The 21,556-nt window shown below is 43.4% G+C and overlaps 1 protein-coding gene across 1 annotated transcript in view; it reads right to left on the bottom strand.

Moving 5' to 3' along the window:
- The window catches only part of SASH1 (SAM and SH3 domain containing 1), a 335,989-nt gene extending 315,378 nt beyond the window's left edge, over positions 1 to 20,611 (bottom strand). Inside the window, exon 1 of the mRNA XM_067701818.1 lies at positions 20,475 to 20,611. Within this exon, the coding sequence (XP_067557919.1) occupies positions 20,475 to 20,477 (3 nt within the window). The 5' untranslated portion in view covers positions 20,478 to 20,611. The remainder of the gene's footprint in view (positions 1 to 20,474) is intronic.
- Between the last annotated feature and the right edge of the window lie 945 nt (positions 20,612 to 21,556).

Here is a 21,556-nt window from a genome sequence, read left to right on the forward strand (position 1 = left end):
GGCCGGTGAGCATAAATGGATGAATCATCAAGGCTAAGAGAGAGTAGGGGCTACGGGGAACTGGAGGATGGATGCATTCAAATTAAAACACCTAGCGGCCCTGCATACTCGCAGCAGACCCATCTGCAGATGCGTTCAGCCTCGGGGCCACCAGGTTGTAATTTTTGCTCAGAAACCCATCACCCTCCTCTGCGTGGGCACCTCCCAGGTTCCTCCACGGGCAGCCCACTCTATCTTGTTCTCCCTCACTCTCAGACGTGCTGGTCTCAATCCATACCTTTTGGCCAATGTCACATCCACTGTCCCAAGTGTATCACTTACAGTCCAGCCCTTTAATAGGCTGCTGGGTGGAGGTGAACAGCGGTGGACCCAGCAATCTGTGTTTAAGCCAGCCTTCCAGGAGATTCTGCTGCAGGCTTAAGTTGTTTTGGGGGTTTTTTGTTTTTATAAATTTATTTATTTATTTATTTTTGGCTGCGTTGGGTCTTTGTTGCTGTGCGTGGGCTTTCTCTAGTTGCAGTGAGCGGGGTCCACTCTTTTTTAACAACTTTATTGGAGTATAATTGCTTTACAATGTTTTGTTAGTTTCTGCTGTACAACAAAGTGAATCAGCTATATGCATACATAAATCCCCATATCCTCTCCCTTTTGCGTCTCCCTCCCACCCTCCCTATCCCACCCCTCTAGGTGGACACAAAACACCGAGCTGATACCCGTGTGATGCAGCTGCTTCCCACTAGCTATCTATTTTACATTTGGTAGTGGATATATGTCCATGCCACTCTCTCACTTCATCCCAGCTTACCCTTCCCCCTCCCCACGTCCTCAAGTCCATTCACTACGTCTGTATCTTTATTCCTTTCCTGCCCCTAGGGTCGTCAGAACCACTTTTTTTTTTTTTTAGATTCCATATATATGTGTTAGCATATGGTATTTATTTTTCTCTTTCTGACTTACTTCACTCTGTATGACAGACTCTAGGTCCATCCACCTCACTACAAATAACTCAACTTCGTTTCTTTTTATGGCTAAGTAATATTCCATTGTATATATGTGCCACATCTTCTTTATCCATTTATCTCTGTCGACGGACACTTAGGTTGCTTCCATGCCCTGGCTATTGTAAATAGTGATGCAATGAACATTGTGGTACATGACTCTTTCTGAATTACGGTTTTCTCAGGGTATATGCCCAGTAGTGGGATGGCTGGGTCGTATGGTAGCTCTAGTTTTACTTTTTTAAGGAACCTCCATACTGTTCTCCATAGTGGCTGTATCAGTTTACATTCCCACCAGCAGTGCAAGAGGGTTCCCTTTTCTCCACACCTCTCCAGTATTTACTGTTTGTAGATTTTTTGATGATGGTCATTCTGACTGGTGCGAGGTGATACCTCATTGTAGTTGTGATTTGCATTTCTCTAATGATTAGTGATGTTGAGCATCCTTTCATGTGTTTGTTGGCAATCTCTATAACTTCTTTGGAGAAATGTCTATTTAGGTCTTCTGCCCATTTTTGGATTGGGTTGTTTGTTTTTTTGATATTGAGCTGCATGAGCTGCTTGTATATTTTGGAGATTAATCCTTTGTCAGTTGCTTTGTTTGCAAATATTCTCATTGTGGTGTACAGGCTTCTTGTTGCAGTGGCTTCTTTAATTGTGGAGCACAGGCTCTAGGCACGCAGGCTTCAGTAGTTGTGGCACTCAGGCTCAGTAGTTGTGACGCACAGGCTTAGTTGCTCCACGGCATGTGGGATCTTCCTGGACCGGGGATTGAACCCATGTCCCCTGCATTGGCAGGTGGATTCTTAACGACTGCACCACCAGGGAAGTCCCCAAGCTCAAGTTTGAGAACCTCTGCTCTCTCCTGTTGCTCTCATCTTCACTTTGCCACGTGCCTCAGTTTGCCTGTATTCTTCCTAAATTGCATGCCTAAAACTAAACCTTGACCCACATAGACTATTATCTCATTCATTTTAGAAGAATAAAGGGGCATTATGAAGATTAAATTAGATAATACCCTTGAAATACTTAGCACAGTTCCTAGCACTTACTAAATATGTAATGCATGTTAGTTATTATTGTCATCATTAATCAATGTGTTATATTAATTATACAAGTTTTTCATTTGGTCTAAGACCAAATGAACTTTTAGTGTATGGTAAGTTTCTACTGTGGACTCTGTGTCAAATTCCTCTAGAGTTTCTGTCTCTTATTTACAACTCATATATTTACATAGTGAATGGAAAAGCAAAACCTGTATTTAAAAAAAAACGTGTACTGAAAACAGTAGCATAAATGGTAGGGTTGAAACACCCTCACTGATGTAAGGAAGTGATCTTGTTACATGGGCTAAAAGCTGCACAGGTCTGGGGAGGAAGACGATAGATCCCCCCCAAAAGGAAGGACGCAATCACAGAGGTACGATTCCTTTGAAGTAGTGAAAGGAGAGATCAAACATAAATTTTAAGCCTTCTGATATTTCAAAGAACACAGAGACTCTCTTCCCTAACCCTCCTCCAATTTTAAACGCACTGCAAAATCCCCACCCTCCCTCCGTTTTAGTTAAAAGACTACTTTACACAGTAGAGAAGGCAGAGGCGCCAGCCTGTGCTGGGTCTGCATTCAAGTCCGCTCAACAAAGAGTTCTGACTTTCATTAAAATAAGAGCTAAAGGAGGGCCAAGAGGCTGACCTTCACGTCGTTCACGAGTGACACCAATCACCAGGCCTTGGCACGCGCATGGATTTCTCGCCAGGATTTCGGCAGGTGTTTTCTGAATTGCATCCAGAATCGCACTGGACAGAAATGCAGCAGAGGTCGCCGAAGCCACATCAATAATGATAAGCAGGCTGATCGCGGCCCCCTCCGGCCTGCCCTGTGAGCCCACGGAGATCCCGTCACCACTGAGTCCGCAGGAGGCAGCGTCTGCAGGAGCCTCTAGCCAAGTGCCAAAGTCATGTTAACACACTGGAGATGGACACTCTAACAGTGCAGGCCAGAGGTCTAAGGGAATGAAATGAGCTTAGGAGAGGAAAGTGGAGGAGAAAAAACACACAGATTTTTTTTTTTTTTTTATCAGTAGGTTTCATTTTAAAATTTGGGATATTTTCAATACAAATGCTTACAGTGTTACATCAACACTGCCATATTTTCAAGTATACTTTTTTTTAAAGTTAAATTGTGCACAGGGAACTCTGCTCAATGTTATGTGGCAGCTTGGATGGGAGGGGACTTTGGGGGAGAATGGATACATCTATCTGTATGTCTGAGTCTCTTTGCTGTGCACCTGAAACTATCACATTGTTCATCAGCTATACTCCAGTATAAAGTAAAAAGTTAAAAAAAAATAAAGTTAAGGGCTTCCCTGGTGGCGCAGTGGTTGAGAGTCCGCCTACCGATGCAGGGGACACGGGTTCGTGCCCTGGTCCGGGAAGATCCCACATGCCACGGAGCGGCTGGGCCCGTGAGCCATGGCCGCTGAGCCTGTGCGTCTGGAGGCTGTGCCCCGCAACGGGAGAGGCCACAGCAGTGAGAGAGGCCCGCGCGTATCGCAAAAAAAAAAAAAGATTAAAAGAAAAAACTATTGAAAGTACTCTGCAGGGACTTCCCTGGTGGTCCACTGGTTAAGACCTTGTGCTCCCAATGCAAGGGGCCCGGGTTCGATCCCTGGTCAGGGTCCTGGATCCTGTTTGCTGCAATTAACACCCGGCAAAGCCAAATAAATAAATATTAAAAAAAAAACTCCAAAGGTGAAATAGAACACGTGTATGGCCCCTTAAAGTTCTCCACCTTCTATGATTCACAATTACCTTTAAAATCTATCTAGGACTTTTCAGTCTAAACGCGCAACCTCTTGATTTTCTTCACTTGTGTGCTTGTGATAACTTGCCTCCCCTTTCAAGCTCTCAGGTGAATTGTGTACCTCTTTCTCTTGTGGACAGAAGAGAGTTTAAGTAATACAACTATGTGTATGCCTGGCAAAGTCGATCATCTAAAGCAAAGGATGCTGCCAGGTCACCAGATTTCAGTGGGCAAATTGATACGAATAAAGCCAGAGAGGGGGAGATGTGAGAAGCAGACTAACTAGAGAGAAACTAACACAGTGAGTGTGAAAGAATAAAAATGTTTCATGTTTAGCAACCAATCGCTAAGAAGGAGAAATGGGAAAATCTACCTACAATGTCATGAAAACAGAGAGACGAGGAGTTTTGAGAGTGCAAAGTGTTCCATACGGCAGGAGTGTTGCTAGCAGAGAAATTTTGTTCTGAGCTCTTAGGATGGGCACTGGTGCCTTGAGATTTTTGTAGAAAAGATTTGCCTACCTCAAGGAACAGGGAAGTATCAGATAGGTTTGCTGGCCTTAGGAGTAGATCTAAGGAGAATTAGACTTCTCTTTATCCTAAGCAGAGACAGACTGTTACCTAGTACACACGACAGCCATCATTTCTAACTTGATGTAGTTTACACCCTACAGGATCCCATTCATCAACCAGCATTTCATATTTTTCCTTAGAAATATGCTTCTTTCTCCCTGTTCAACTTATACCGCTCTGGCCTGGGACCCCTGTCATCTCATGTTTAGGTCCTGTAACAACAGCTTTCTGACGGCCTCCAGAATCTTCAGAATCCAATCTATGTGGACAGACTACTTTTCCTTAAACGCTGCTTTTACCATGCCATTCTACTGCTCCCATACCTTCCATGGCTCCCAAGTCTTAACTCCTTTGCTTGGCCTTCAAGGCTCTCTAGGATCTGCTCAAGTTTCTCTCTCCCCGACCCTCACATGCATTTCCTGTTCAGGCACTCAGTACTGTCCCAGCACCAGGGGTGTTTCCGCATCCCAGCATTTATCCAACACCATCCCCTTCACCTGGATGCCCATCCCTCTCCTTTCAAAATTCTATCCATCCTTCTTGACCCATTTCCTTCATGAAACCTTCTCCAACTTCCCTGACTTCAGAATCCCTGTTGCATTTAGTGCGTGAACGATGCACTTGGATACTCTTTTATGTATTATTTTGTTCTCTAATTGTTTCGTGTACATATAGTTCATCTCTCAACTGTATTTTGACCTTCGTGAGTCAAGAGCGTGTCTTCTTCCTCTGTGTTTTCTGCAGAAACAGGAGAGTAAGTACAGAAGCCAGACTTGGTGAGCACTTGCCTGATGCTTTGTTGAGTTGAGCTCACGTGGAGAGAAGGAATGGGGGTGAATGGGGATTTCAGGTTGGAAAAAAAGAAAAACGGTTTGGGTCTCGGGGGTGATGATGATCACACAGGACTACAGAGTCAGTTACCACTGTTCACTTCCCCCAAACACCTGTGCCCGTATATAGCACCCACTGGCGACTGCGTCCTCACATTTAACCCGTCCGTGCTGAAGCTGGCGTGTAGAACCACTGTGCGAAGTTGTGTGCAGGGCAGGGACCTGATCTGTCCACTGTCCTTGAACAGCACACGACCTTGGGGATTTGAAACTGCACCTCGAGGCAAGCTCCCGAATTTGAACTCGCAGGGGCTGCTCTTATCCTCTTAGAGGAGAGGATTATCTGGTCCTGTCCAGCATGGAGGTGAATTTCTAAGCGACACAAGCAGTCTGAAAGACCAAAGACACGCAGAAATTCAAATGCACTAAGAACAAAGAATAACTAGGGAATTATCCATGGAGGAACTCCTCTGGTCCTCCAGGCAGAGAAGGCTGAGAGCAAATGTCCCACATTATGGATGAAAGGACCTGCTTCTGATGGCAGAGGCTTATACTTCTCACTCCCACACTGCTCGCTACGCAGACAGCGCCTAACCCATCATTAAATCTCTGGGTCTCACCATCTATGCAGTTAAGGTAACGCCCTGCTGACCACAAGAGAGGCTGGGTGCATTAATTATGATAGAAAGACGCTGTGAAGGTACACCAGCCTCTCCAAACTTCGTTTCTGTTGATGCACACAGGCCCCTGGGCAGCCACAGGATCCCAGTGAATTTCAGTCCCTCCTGCCCTGGGCTGGGCCCGTCCCTGGCTGTCTGAGTTGGCAGGTGTTTTACCTATTGCACAGCCCGGAAGGAGCTCAGGGGAGACCGGTGAGCTGCTGCCAGCAACCTAAGGCAGTGTCGGGGCCTGATGGCCTGGCGGTAAGTGGCCACCCACTTGCCAGGGGAACTGGTGACAACATGTAGTTGCCGAGATGGAGCCGAGACGGAGCCAGAGGCTGAAGAGCTTCCGAAAGAGGAGACAATTTTCGAAACGGCAGTTTGAGTTACCAAGGTTGAAGAGAACAACAGGCGAGCCTGAATTTGTGATAGGTGTTTACTCTACAGTTCCGATCTTCTCTCATGGGACTGACTGTATCTTACCTGGAAACTCCTCGGGCAAGGAACTGGGGCGGGGGGTCTAAGTGGGGAGGACCAATACCTACCCCTCACCCCTTTGTGTATTTCCTGAGTTCCAGCCTCTGCCTGGGCCCCTCGGGCTGTCCTCGCATCCTGGACCCAGCCAGCTGCTCCATCAGTTCCCAGCCCCTTGGAGCACAGACATCCCTTCCTGCCCTGAGGGCATGCAGGAAAAAGCCCTTTTTGTTTTTCTGGTTTGTCAAAATGAGCTCCTAATCAAAACTAAGGCATTTAAACAATCGAAATATTACAAGAGCATAGAAATGGTTCTGTCTCCAGAATACAACTGATTGATAACATTTTGCTAAGTGAATGACTTGGATAAACGAAGGTGGATGTCTCCAAAGCTTGCATATGGATCTGAAAATTGGGCCTTTTTAGTTATGTCTGGGAACAGTATAGTATTTTTTTACCCTGATTTCTGCCAGCCAAGATATAGCATTTAAACCTAAGACACCGGGCATGGTGAGCATTCTTTAATGAACAGAAGTGATTATTCTAGAAACCAATGTTTTAATTTGTTCTTGGAGTCAACTTTATGTTATAAAAGAAGATAAGTCATACTGCCAGGGAAAAGACAGGTAGATTACATTGCTGCCACCAAAAGAGACTTTTTTATTCCGATCTAAAAATCACCCATGTTTGCAACAGAATCTTCTATTTCCAGTGAAGTTCAAATTCACATTAGAAAGGAGAAAATACAATGAAAAGTTACACTATGGAACAGTGAGATATACTAACTGAAAAAGCACTGCACTGGGGTTGGGGTCTAGGATCTTGTAACCCAACTCTTGGTTCTTCAAGTAGGGGAACTTCAGTTTATTCAGTTATAAAATGAGATGATCAGCCAGGGTCCCCGAGGCCTGGGAATCTGTGTTGTTCTGGCAGCCTTTCAGAACTTGACCAATTCATCTGAAGTAAACTCAACAGTTCTCAGTGACATAAAAAGAAATAAGAGGTCTGAATATGCCCAGTTCAAAAATCATAAAAATTAGCTTTAGACATTAGTATGTGCCTTTTTCATGCTCTTCTGATCATAGTATACATTATGATCATTATATATATATACACTCACAGACAGGTGTATTTATATAATCCTAAATGAGATACATTTAAAGAAAATCAAAAGTAACAATGCAACCCAGAGTTCCAAGAAACGCTTCATCTGTGTTAAAAACCTAGTTCGACGTTACAATCTCTTTCTATCAGCGAATCGTGTTGCTTCAATAAGGTAATGTCTTGCGTGCCCACAAGCTATGCGGTATGGTTCATCAATAAAATTAGAAAAATTTACACCCAAACAATTCATCCAAAGTCATTTATCACTAATACCATTTGGTATGTAGAAGTCATGTTTCACTTTAAAATAATGAGCAAGGCTACAGTCCTTTGATTACAAATTCCCCTTTCATCTTAATTTTATGAAAAGCCACAAGGAAAATGCCCAGCATGATGCCCTTGATATTTAAACACTTCGTTCCACTTACCATTAGTTTGCTCCAAAACTCAGCCTCCCTTGAAAAATGCTCCATATTGAAGAGATAAATTTCGTGTTCTGCCTTGTCAAATGTGTCACTTGGACTGCTCCAGTGACTGAGCACAGGGAAGCAAACATTTCAGCCAAGCTGCTTTCATAATACTGATGGTTTGCTTTCTCTCATCCCTGAGAGGCTTGGGAGAAATGAAATTTACATACGTTGGGGTGAGATGGGTGTGGGCATTTCCCATAGTTATGATTCAAAACCGAGTTATGTTTCATTCAGGGAGATAATAATATAACTCAAGGAAGAAAAGTATCCCCTAGCATTGCTGCCACTTAAGACATGACAACTCCTGTTGCCTTGTGCCAATGCACCACACCGCAGTCTCTGTGCCAAGAACAAACCTACAGTGGGTGGTGTCAACTCCTTCTGGCATTTTTTTTTTCATGGCAGACTCTAGTATCTATAAACCTCTCAGCTCACTTGAAGGTGTGCACAGTAACACAAGAATAGACATCTGGAATGCAAGTCTAAGGTTGCAAGGTCAGGGAGACAGCTTTTGACATTATTGTGGGCAAAATTAACCAAAGTCGACTACTACATGATTCATCCTGTGTGTGCTCTGTTAGAACAGGTAAAATATGATTTTTTTTAACAGCCGCATAAAGATATATGTGCTTGTAATAGTCTCACTTTTTTCGTATGAGAGATTGGAGAAGAAATAACTTCCTTAAAATGTCCCAGAGAATTGGATCTGTGGTTATCATCGTAGGCATAACTCAGATATGAGACACTCCCGTTTTCATTAGTTCTGACTATTCTAATGGTCACTCAAAAGAAACATATGTGTAAATAGAGAGGTTTTTTTTTAAAAAAAAACATTTAAAAAAATTAAAAAGTTTTTCTGGCCATGCAGCATACGGGATCTTAGTTCCTCGACCAGGGATTGAACCCAAGCACCCTGCAGTGGAAGAGCAGAGTCCTAACCACAGGACGGCCAGGGAAGTCCCAATAGAGAGGTTTAACACTCTCTACCCATGATTCTTGCAAGCTGAAAAAGGAAAGGAAGGAAAAGCAGAGACTAGATAAAGCCTGATGGCAGAGACCTGGAAGAACTGAAGTTCTTTCTTTCTGGGCTTGCATGACCTTTACATGTTCAATGAACATTTCTCAGATATTTAGATTTAATGAAGTTGTCAAAGCTTCTGATGAAAAGCAAAACTCAAATGCACAAAATGCATATCCTTTGATAAACCTTCCCCTGAGTGTTCTAACAACATTTCCTTCCTTTGCCAGTTTCTAATTACACAGGACTTAATGAGCAGTGGCCCTTTACAGTAAAACCTGGCTGTGGTCAACTGCTGAGATCTACTTCCAAAGCCTGGGGTGGAAAATCAGAAGCCGACATCCTGCTGTTCCAACACAAAACAAACCACTTTGATAGTTATTCTCTTGCAGGAAGATTTTCCTCCCCTCATTTTAATACGGGTAGGGCTTTCTCAAACGCTTCATTTTATAGAGTTTCACCCTGGAAAGCAGTTATTTATGTTTGGTACATTTTCTCCACTTCTTTCATGCCCCAAATTAGTTTCAACTTTGTCAGATTAACTGCTTAAATATAAAAAAACAACTACCGACAACTAAGGGATCTGGGGAAACGGAAAGTTGGTAAAGAAGAGCACATTTTCAAGAGAAGAAAGATGATTTTGTTGGAGGAATATCTAAAAGTACTTGTTTACTTTTCTTCCCTGGAAGCCCTGAGGAGGGCTATACTTAGTGTAACTCTTCCATGAACCACTGCGCCCATCAGAACCTGTTTTGCGGGTCCTGCCTCACAGCCGAGTCCATCTCTAACTGCTGTTTGTGGCCAGGGTGAGTCATTTGAACACTGGGCAACTTTTCCAACCACGTGAAGCAACTATTTCTCTCTGGCAGGGAGTCTTCTTTCCCACTGGTAAAATCTGATGTTCTATCTGCTTACTATTCATTTCACTGAGTAGGGACACAGGTACTTTTATAAAATAGATACACTTCATATTAAATAGATACACGAGAAAGTTCTAAATTAAGTCATATGTTTTAAAAATTCAAGGGCATCTCGATACTTAAAGGAATCCATGGCACATCCACTTTTAAGAGGGAAAACAACTTTGCAAGTGTGAGGTTTTATAGACTGCATTGTCTTAAACTGAGGGACACGAGTTCAGCCTGCTGTGACTGACTCAACTAGTGTCACTGGAACACAAAACTGACTCTACAGGCACATTTTGGTCGTCCTTTGCACAGAGAGTGGTTATGAGAGCTTTCTTGATATCAGTGAATTTTACTCATTTGCAAACAATTTGCAAGAAAAAGAGGATGCAAAATCGGTTTACATTGTCCAAAAAGTTTAACTGATGCAAAGCGCAGTCTGTAAAGGATGAACCAGTGGTGCCTTGAAAATGTGCCTTCAATCCCCCCTACTTCCTTGCACAAATACAGTGGGTGGAGGACCCAAAGTCCCCTCTTTGTGCAATGTTCACTCCACTTGGTCTTGGAGAATGGCTTAGGCCCGCACATGGAGTGCAGTGCTGTGTTTGGTGCTAACCACACACACTCATGACAAAGTCTGGAGGTTTGAATTTAGGGTTGTTTCCCCCTCTCACTCTCGTATCCTTCTTTTCCTCTCGGTCTCTGTGCCTCATTCACTGAGTGTGGTAGAAGCCAGACCCAGCTGCAAGACTTCCTGGCTTTTTTCCCTAATAGTCTGACTCCCAAAGGGAAGACTGAATTTAAAGGAAGGAGCAGAATATCTTTGAGAAACAGGTCTGGGGGTAGAGAGAGGTTCCAAGGTCCCAGGGAAGGGTGGTTCCCTGGCTTTGCCCTGGGGAAGCAGAGTGTCCCAGGGAGGAAGAGTTGTGGTGTGTCTACAGAGGAGAAACTGTAAGACTGTGACTCACAGCTTCCACAATGATCCTCATGCCTCAGGAGGACATGGGAGCAGCAGAGGACTGCTAGATGTCCAGGCAGCCCTGGAGGCCCAGGTAGCCCTGGAGGCCCAGGTGGTATGGTATCGGTGAGACCATGACAGACCCCAGAGCCAAGGCCCCTCACCTTTCTGGGCACTTGAACCCCTTCCTGAATCTGGTGAAGTCCTAGAAAGGAGAGGAAAGCCCAACAAGGACAAAATGAAATGCAGCTGGGGGCTCAAGGTTGCTTTAAAGGAAATATAAATCAAGTCACATTTAGTCCTCACTTGAGTTTGAGGACAAGGGTTGTATCAGCTACTCATTCTGATGCCAAGCAACGTGGTAAGGCCTTGGGAAGTCTGCCATTTTTTTCTGTGTAAGCAGGTGGAATCACATCTCTAGTGTTACAACTAGAGAGCTAGATAAATGCTGTGTATTACTTTGCTCCTGGCCTCAAGGTCGCCTGGTAGCCTTTGCTCTTTGGGCATCACCTTGACCCTCACCATTGGGCTCCTGGTTGGGAAGTTTATTGCTGTTGTTTCCTGGCTCTGCAGAGGTAAGTGGCACAAGTTGAAACAACAGATGGTGAAATTTCTGAATTAGAAGTGGTTATTGTGTTCATTGTGATTTTCGCTTTTGGACCACAGTAGATAGAAAGCACATCTTGACCAAATAAAATTTATGGCAGAGAAAAAGGTCCATTTAGGATCAATTATCAAAGGCCCCCTAGGATACTGAGCATGGCACACGTACCCCACAATTTGATCTGGCCTTTCTCTTCCTATGTTAAGTGTGGCGGTTTCTGAAATGTACTGTACATACTGCCCATGTCTGTTACCAAACAGTTTCTGGGACCTTTGACAGGTGCAATTAAAAAATAAAAATTAAACAAAAACCCCTGCCATATGTGTTGGCACCTATCTGACAACATAAAACCAGACACTCCTCAGTCTTTCCTGAATGATCCATAGAAGCGTGAGTAAAGCAAACATACTGAGACTTAAGTGAACACCCAAAGCAATAGAAAACATCAACTCCCCAGTCTAGGACGCCACACAGGTATGGACTAGGGGAGCCTTCTGTGTCCTCAGAAGGAAGGTGCACAGCACACAAGAATAAGAGAGATGGGGTAATGAACAGCCTATGTCGAGGTGGATAATAAACTATGTGCTGAGACTGTGTCTTCATTTTTTTAAAAAATTTAATTAATTAATTAATTTATGGCTGTGTTGGGTCTTCATTTCTGTGCGAGGGCTTTCTCTAGTTGCGGCGAGTGGGGGCCACTCTTCATCGCGGTGTGCGGGCCTCTCACTGTCATGGCCTCTCTTGTTGCGGAGCACGGGCTCCAGATGCGCAGGCTCAGTAGTTGTGGCTCACGGGCCCAGTTGCTCCACGGCATGTGGGATCTTCCCAGACCAGGGCTCGAACCTGTGTCCCCTGCATTGGCAGGCAGACTCTCAACCACTGCACCACCAGGGAAGCCCGTGTGTCTTCATTTTAATCCGCTATTTCTGCAAGCAGCGTAGGGACATGGCAATTGTCACGTTGCTGTGGTCAGCTGCATCTTGTCCTGCGTCAAGCTGCCCTTGGGGGTACTACAGGGTCCCTGTAGGCATGGAAATCTGGTCCATTTTCTTGTGTCTGTCAACAGGAGATGGTGAGGGAGGCCAGGAAATGGCGAGCAGTAGGAGGCAAGACCCTCTTACCACTGAGCAAACAGAGCAAAACAGAGGCCTGCAGGAAGAGTGTAGGGATATTTTCTGCTTGTGCAACTTGTGTTGGACATTGGCCATGAGGGGTCTCTGAAGGAAAAGGAGAAAGGAGAGGAATATTTGTGTGCTACGTACATTTTTTGCTTCCTCTACAGCCTAAAGATTGATTTAGACCTAGCAAGCCTTGTAGGAGTGTGTGAATCTTTTCTGGACACAAATCCAGACATCAGGTTCAATTTACAGTGCATTGAAGGCAACCCTGCAGGCTCTAATCTAATCTCAGGATCAGAGTGAACTACCAGCCTGGGAATAACAAGCGCTTGAAGAGTTTCTTGCAATTGCTAAGAAGAGTGGGAAAGAGGGAAGGATGTTGCACGACATTTATTGAACATACATGGCATGTGCTGAGCACTTTACAGATGTTCGCATTTCATTCTCTTCATAACCCTGGGAGGTAGACATTAGTATCTTTGTTTTGCTGAAGAGGAAACCGAGGGTCAGAGAGTTACCTGGATTCTATGGTGACTCAGTTGGCAGTTGCTGTAATAGTGAAATTAGTGGAAATGGTTGAAGTGGCAGTAATGAGGACCAAGACCTCAATATGTGCTAGGAGTTTTACATATTTATTTCATTTAATTGTCCAACAACCAAGCAAGGTCTCACTCCAATTTTGCAAATTAAGAATCTCAGAATGTTTGGGGGACACACAGTTTTGGGGGCATTAGCCCGCTGTGGCCCCCTTTGCCTGGCAAAGCAATAGAGTTATTCTTTTCTACTTCACCCCTCGCCCCGCAAAAAAGAATCTCAGAATGTTTTAATAACATGACCATGTTTATTCAGATATCAAGTCAGGATTTAAACCCAGGCTAATTTACTTCAAAGTGCATTGTATCACGTTGCTCTTTTCTCTTTAAGTTGTAAATAACCATACTGCTTTCATAAAGAGAAGGTAAAAAACAAAGTTTAAACAGAGAACAACTAAGAGGGCCTTGGATAAAAAGTTGGTGAAAGTTGCTGTGTGCTAGGGCCACTGAGAAGATACAGGAAAGGCCTACCTCTTAGAAAGTCTAATTGAGTTATTTTATATAAACACAGAAACTATGCTGTGGTTAAATAAATAGTAACTGGCAATAGTTGAAAGCCAGAAAAGAATAGGTAGCCTATACCATCTGGCCAATATTTCTTTACTTATTAATTCATATTTCTTTATATCTTGCTCTCAACTATATCCTATTATTTAAAGTATAAAAATTAGTGACAGATTCATTTAAAAAATCAGAAAAGGTGATTGAGAAGAAAATCTCTCTCAGTTATTCTTGCCTAGACAATCAGAGTATGAGGACATGGGGTCCTGGGCACCATGGCCCATCTGAGGCAGTTTACCCAAACTACAGACACAGTGCCAAATGCAGAATAAGTCTCTGGAACTTCACAACCCAGATCTACAGGTGGATGATGGTCTCTGACAGACACAGCAGCCCTGAGCTTGCCTCCTGGGCCACTCCTGCCAGGCGTGGACGTGCTGGGGCCCATTCCTGGTCATAGACCTTTGGGCATATCTCTCTGCTACCTTGTTCTCTCTCCTCATTCACTCCCCTGAAGGAAAAGAGGGGAAAGTAATCATAAAGTAAGTCACCTTTTGTTTAGGAAGCCTGTTTCTGATGATCCCAAAATATTTTTCTGGAATCAAATCTGCCCATATGAAAAGTCAAGCACAACATAGTATTTTGCACGTAGTGACAGGATCTAAATTTCTTGGTGATAGTTGATTAATAGAGTAACACCAAATTTACAACCCATTCTTCGCAATTATATAGAGTCCTAGAGTGTAAAATATGGCCTCATTTTGTGTTGCTACAATTCTCTTGCTTTTGCATTACATGCTAACCCAGTTTCTGCTGGACAAAGATAGGGATGGCCAGGATTTGGAAACTCCAGTCCCCTCCTAACTCTTGGCAATGTAGATAGCCCGTCTTTCATGGACCCTTCTCATAGCACATTTAAGGCAAAAGAATAGTCCATTGGTTTCATCCTGATACCCAGTGTATTTTCTTAGGCCATTAATTAAAGTGTCAATATATTTGAGCCGCAAAGACATCATTTACCCCTCTGGCTAAGTTTACACCAAAATCAGGCTTTGATATGTGCAAAAATAATTCTGACATAAGCTTCCTTTCCTCTGAGCTCCACTCTGATTCCTGTTGGCCTTTTACTATTTAGTTTGTGCTAAAGTACCATATGTACATATGAAGCACATATCACAGAGGTAGTTAAGATGGAGTGGGGGGGCAGTTAAACCATAAAAATAGAACCCCTTAAATTGGTCAGCCTGTCACTGCCAAAGGTCATCCTCTAGGGAGAATATCTTGCTTTTATCAGATGTTAGTGTTCATTATTGGAAAGTTCTAATTAACAGTACACATTTCTTGAATATGTTGATTTAAAACCAACACCTGGTAATAGTCAAGAGAAGATATGGGTTTTTTGGTAGTTAAAAACTAAGCAAGCCAGTTAGAGGATGTGCCATCTCCCACTTTGGTAAGCCCAGTTTGGTAAACTCAGCCATTGTCTGTGGAAGCATTAGTTTATGGGTGTTAAATCAGACCCACAGCTCCTTCCCATATGAGGTGCAAGGGGCTATTTAAAAGGACATGCTAAGATCAGTCCTATTTGGAGGCAAGAGAAGGAAGGGAATGGCTTATTGAAACTGGGCCCGCCTAAGACCATCTAAGACCAGATTGGAGCTCCATGATCATGGAGCAAATGCTGTTTTCAGTTGCTCCCTCTGCCTCTAGTGGAAGGCTGGGGGTTGATGTGGAAATATCAGAGCAGCACCTGACAAGGCAGGTAACAGGAATTCCTCAGCCTGCTCGTCAACAGCAGATTACCAGTTCTGGCCCTAATAATCGAAACTTTCATGAGGACACACCACCATCTTCTTTTAAACTCAATAACCAGCACCTACCAAGTCTTATCCTCTATCTCCTTAACAGTGAACCCCCCCCCCCCCACACAATTCAGAGAACACCAAAAAATTCCATTACATTTTTTTCTCGAACACTAGAAAAAACATAAAAGGTAAGCCATTTCTGGGCACTGAGCCTAGAACACATCTACATTGATCTCCCAGAAAACCGGGGTTTTGAGTCATCTGAATGTTGAAGAATTCATGTTCTTTTAAGCATAACCTGAGCAAACAGTTGATAAAGTTCTTAGGTCTTCTAAGTTCAGAGGCATTTTGAAGAAGCACAGGTGTTACATAAAAATGTTGTAGGGCTGGGGCTTCCCTGGTGGCGCAGTGGTTGAGAATCTGCCTGCTAATGCAGGGGACACGGATTCGAGCCCTGGTCCGGGAGGATCCCACATGCCACGGAGCAACTGGGCCCGTGAGCCACAACTACTGAGCCTGTGCGTCCGGAGCCTGTGCTCCGCAACAAGAGAGGCCGGGATAGTGAGAGGCCCACGCACCGCGATGAAGAGTGGCCCCCGCTTGCCGCAACTAGAGAAAGCCCTCGCACAGAAACGAAGACCCAACACAGCCAAAAAAAAAAAAAAAAAAAAAAAAAAAAAAAAAAAATGTTGTAGGGCTGGCTCTGCCCTTACTTTCTGGAATTACTAAAACACAATGAAACCAAACTGAATTAGTCATACAGGACAGAAACAATCTGATGTGTAGTAACGCAGCCATTTCTACTATGCACATAATATTTATGTAGGGAAACAAATTGAATAGGTTTCCCTAACAGGAGTACATGTCTGGAGCCATGCTTGAGAATAAAAAGGGAAAACATAGAGGATCTTCATATTTTTTTTCTGGACCATCTAACCATGCAGCTACAAATGTTTAAAATTAGTTTAAATGATTATAAGTCCATTTTTTGGTAAGCATCACTGTAGACCTTCTCAGGTGGTCCTTTAGATTTCAGAATAAAGATTTCTCCTGTAAACGTCAACTCTTTGTCATCCAGCAGATGACTGACAGTGAAACACACAGTTAATCCTTTCAGATCTTTAAATCGTGTGCAGTCATTCCTAGCCAATGGAGCCAGGCATAAAGGTCCCCTAGCAGGCAACTGGCCTCCAATGAACATGCACAGATGGCTCCTGCCTTCTCTGGGTGCACATGCCAGCTCTCCTGTCATCTGTGCTACAGCAGAGCCCCAACCCTTCCTACCGCACAGCCTCAGCAAGGTGCTTTTCTAGGGTTCGGGCAGAAGGGAGACTGGTTTGATTTGTGTCCGTGGCCATCAGCTTCTTGCGAGCCAAGCAGCTGTTATAGCTCAATAATGTGGAAAGTGGACGAACAGCTTCATAACCAGGCACATGGTCTCCCAGCTTCCGCTGGCCTCCCACTCATGGAGGACCACAGGTAGGGCCAGCCTGGCTCTAAGAGCACCAACGGGGCACATGCCCCTCATTGTCTAAGGCAGAAAGATGCCTCAGGAACTTGGATGTTTACTTCACGAGGCACCAGCACAGGGCAATTTATAAGAAACACAATTTCACACAGAGGGTAAAAAAAAGGACATATTTGTAATTGACGACGGGGAGGCAAAACTCCGTGTTCTTGTTCTTTCCTAGTCAGTGTGAGGACATGAAGACAGGAGAAGTGGCACCGAGGGGGCATTAGCTGCAGATTAGTTTCCCTGACTTACAAAACCTCCCCGAATAACTTAGTAATGAAGATCTCTTCTTTGAACGGTCAACTTTATTTATCTCTTCTACCTCCGTTCTGCATCAGAGTCATTTATATACTCTTTGTGGAGGAGTCCCATTCAGCCGAGAATACAGACGCTGCATGGATTCACGGAGGGAGGCGTCCTTTAAAGGCAACTAAGATGACAGTTTTTATCACACAGAATGTGACCCACAAAAATAGCTTTTTGAATTATTTCAGCGATAGACATACTCTATTTTGGTCTAGCAATCAGTACCATTATTTCTAACATTATTTCTCAAAACATCTTTAAAAAGCAGCCTTATGGCCTTATTTTGTGTTGTAAACAAGGTCACTTGAAGACATTGGTGGGTCCTGGACAAAATAAGATCTGGAGAGGGCAGAGGGGTTTGGTGTGAACCTGACTGGTCGGCGGAAGACCTGGGTCTGGGCTGTCCACCAGCCGGTTGGGTGACCTTGGACGGCCACACCCACACTGCAGTTTTCTATTCAACCTGCTTCACGGGGCTTAATGAAATTACAATGAAAATGTAAATGCTCTGAAAATGGCCGTGGCAACACACAGATATGGTGGTGCCCCCTCACCATACCACAAGTTACCCCCTTAGCTTGTACGAGTGCCCCTGTGTGTAGTTTTTAGGTCAAGGGAACAAACAATGTTGTGTTAATTTCTGGCGTACAGCAAAGTGATTTATATATATATATATTTTTTTTTCTTTTTCAGATTCTTTTCCATTATAGTTTATTACAAGACACTGAATATATTCCCTGTGCTATTCAGTAGGGCCCTGTTATTTATCTGTTTTATACATAGTAGTGTGTATCTGGCTAATCCTAAATCCCTAATTTATCCCCTTGGCCCCTTTCCCCTTTGTTAACCATAAGTTTGTTTTCTATGTCTGTAAGTCTGTTTCTGTTTTAGTAAATAAATTCATCTGCATCATTTTTTTCAGATTCCACATATAAGTGATATCATAGGACATTTGTCTTTCTCTGACTTGCTCCACTTAGTATAATCTCTAGGTCCAACCATGTTGCTGCAAATGGCATTAGAAATAATAGATTCGTAATGAAACTTCTAGATTGATGGCTGGTCATTAGATGCTTTCTACGAGAGGACTTATAACACAGGAAACATTCAATCATTCACTCATTCCCTTTTTCATCCAAACCAACATTTCTTCAATCCCCACATGTTCCTTCAAATTCGACTTTTTTCCTTCAAAATTGGACTTTTCTGGAAGTTTTGAAACAATGACTTGAGAAACAAAATTATGAATTACAGATCAATGTTTAGAGTGAGAGTCCCTCCCTCCCAGCTGTTTCTCTGGGTTTTTACTAGTGGCTCTTTAAAATAGACATCTACCCTGCAGCTTTGTTCCAGTTATCTATCATTGCATGCATAACAAACCAGCCCCAAATTTAGTGGCTTGAAATAACCATTTATGATTATCCTTCATAGTCCAGTGGATTTGCTGGGCTCAGCCGGGTAGTCCTTGTCCAGCATCTGTCACATGGCTGCAGTCAGGTGGCGACAGGTGTTGGAAGGGGCTGAAGGCCCACGTGGGCTAGATGTCCAATATGGCTCCCTTGCGTGGTCTGCAGCTGATGTTGGCTGTTGACCGGGAGCCCAGCTGAGTTGTCAACTAGAATGTCTACATATGGCCTCTCTATGTGGTTTAGGCCCACTGGCTGGATTCTAAGAGGGAACATCACAAGGTCAAGCATACAAGAGACTTGTAGCCTTGGAAGCTTCAAGGCTTCTTAAGACCTAGCCTTGGGAGTCCCAGACTGTCACTGCCACTGTATTCTTTTGGTCAAACTAGTCACTAAGGCCAGCCCAGATTCAGAGAAGGAGAATCAGACTCTACCTCTTGATGTAAGGAGCACCATGTGAATACAAGGAGGGAAGGAATGGATGGCAGACATCTTGTAGACTTTCTATCCCAGGCTTCCTTGAGGCAAGTTCCCCAGCGACCGCTATCAAGTGGTTACTCTGTGCTTTATACAGCTTTACATGTTTTCTCAATTAATTCTCACAATGACCTGACAAGACAGGTATTATTAGTTTCCCTATATTAGAGAAGACAAAATAGGCTCAAAATGGTTGCATGACTAGTTCATGGTCAAACAGATTATAAGCGGCAGAGTTGGGTTTTAAATCCTGGTATGTCTGGCTCAAAGCACAGATTTTTCACATTATACAACGCTGCTTGAAATGATTACTGTGTGTGAATAATGTCCAAGGAAAGGAAAGATAAAGAGAAAAGAAAGAAATGGATAGAAGTGCTTTCATGTAAGTGACAATAGTTCTCTGATGACAGCAAGCTCTAGACCACAACCTCTGTTGCTCTTTAGGTAATAGTTTTAGATGTTCAAGCCCCCAAACATTCTTGTTTTATGAAAAACTATCTCTAATTTTAAATGAAGCATTTCAAGCGTTCATACTTCAGCAAAATGAAAGCCCTGGGCTTCCCTGGTGGCGTAGCGGTTGAGAGTCCGCCTGCCGATGCAGGGGACTCGGGTTCGTGCCCCGGTCCGGGAGGATCCCACATGCCGCGGATCGACTGGTCCCGTGAGCCATGGCCGCTGAGCCTGCACGTCCGGAGCCTGGGCTCCGCGGCAGGGGAGGCCACAGCAGTGAGAGGCCCACGTACCGCGAAAAAAAAAAAAAAAAAGAAAGCCCCACGTATAATCAGAATTAAAATTTACTGCAGAGTAATACATTCTTATTAAATGGAACGAATGTTGTCTAGTAATTTTTAAATTATCTTGAAAATAAGGCTAACATTAATCTTACTATCAAACCTGAGCTTTAAAAATTAATTAGAAAATGTGATTTAGTATTATGCTATAAGCTAGTTGAATTTTTAAAGAAACATTTATATCATTAAAATAAAACATGACTCAGGGAACAGGCACTCACTTGTTTCAGCCTCATTTCCTTTCAGCCACAGGGGGCAGCGCTGGTCAGTGGATGGCTTTTGTGTGTGTGTGTTTGTCCTTTCCTAACAAAAGGGGGAGAATCGTTTCCTTCGCTGAAATGTCATCATCTCTGCTCTTTATTGCATGAAGTGTCCCTTCTCGAGAAGTCCTTATCTCAAACTCCACTTCAAATGGGGGATTTTATTTTAGGGAGAGAAAGATTGGTAAAAGATTCCCATGTTTCTTAAATTTTAAAATTCCTTATACAATTATTCCTCCCCGACAAGAAACAAGTAGGACATAAAGAGAAGACAAAGATAAAAAGGAAAATCAACCATAAGCCATACCATGAGTGAAAGTGTCCACGGGAAATGTGGGTCGTCAGCACATCTGCTGCTGTAGGTGTTGGTGCCTTGGACATGTAATCTTTGGGGGCAAGGGCGTTCCTTGGCTTTGGCTCACTTATATGTTACTGGGCTGCTAAGAGCTGAGGGGATAAATCCCTTTCTCCCCACAGTTTTCCTAAATGAGGAAGGGCAAAAATACAGTGATTATCTAAGCAGTGCTGCCCCCTGCTGGTAGTGGTTATGCAACCCTGCAAACAGACGTTTCCTCTGTCCCAGTTTCTAGTTATCTGCTGGGAAATGTTTAGAGCTCTAAAGCTCTCAGAGATGATCCAGGTCACACTACCCTTGTCACACCACCCCTTGTGCTCAGTGGAAGCTGCAGCCAGCCTTTGGAGGGGAAATGACCTATTCATTATCACAGTTTTAGTTCAGGTCTCTTTCTATACTGCCTAGCTTCAGGGAACACCCGACACCTGGAATTCACAGTTCCAAAATAGACAGTGCTTAACCTCACTGTGCTGTGTGTAAATATATTCTATTTTTTAAAAAATAGTCTTGTGCTCTATGGTGAATATTATCCTTCAGATCTGACCCATTTAACTAAAACTCAGATTTTTCTTAAATGCCGAAATACGATTCCTCGGATATATGTGGTACTTACGATTCCCTACATCTCTTTCCTGAAACAAAAATCATAGAACATTTTTGTTACTATTCTGTAGTCTAGTTTCTGGGGGAAAAGATTCTTTAATAACTAGAGCCAGTGATTTAAGATGGGATGAGAAGAAGTAAATGTGATGTTTACGGAGCCAGACCGTCTTCAGAGCCGTCTTTCTAAATACTCATGCATTTGGCTGCGTTTTACTTAGACTTTATTGATATTTAAGCCTTAAGTATAATTCAGGTGATCAAAAAATTGCATGTAAAATTTTCCTGTCAAAGTTTATTAGAAAGTTCAGAATCTCACAGCAGCCCGGCGGGGTAATTAATTTAAAATTTCAACTGGTTCGTCTATTCTTTTGGTACCTACACACACTTGGGTTAACTGGTTTGGTCACTAGTTCCAAGATTGTGTCCATGTT

Source organism: Pseudorca crassidens, chromosome 13 (genome assembly GCF_039906515.1).
Source record: "Pseudorca crassidens isolate mPseCra1 chromosome 13, mPseCra1.hap1, whole genome shotgun sequence".
Taxonomy (NCBI): Eukaryota; Metazoa; Chordata; class Mammalia; order Artiodactyla; family Delphinidae; genus Pseudorca; species Pseudorca crassidens.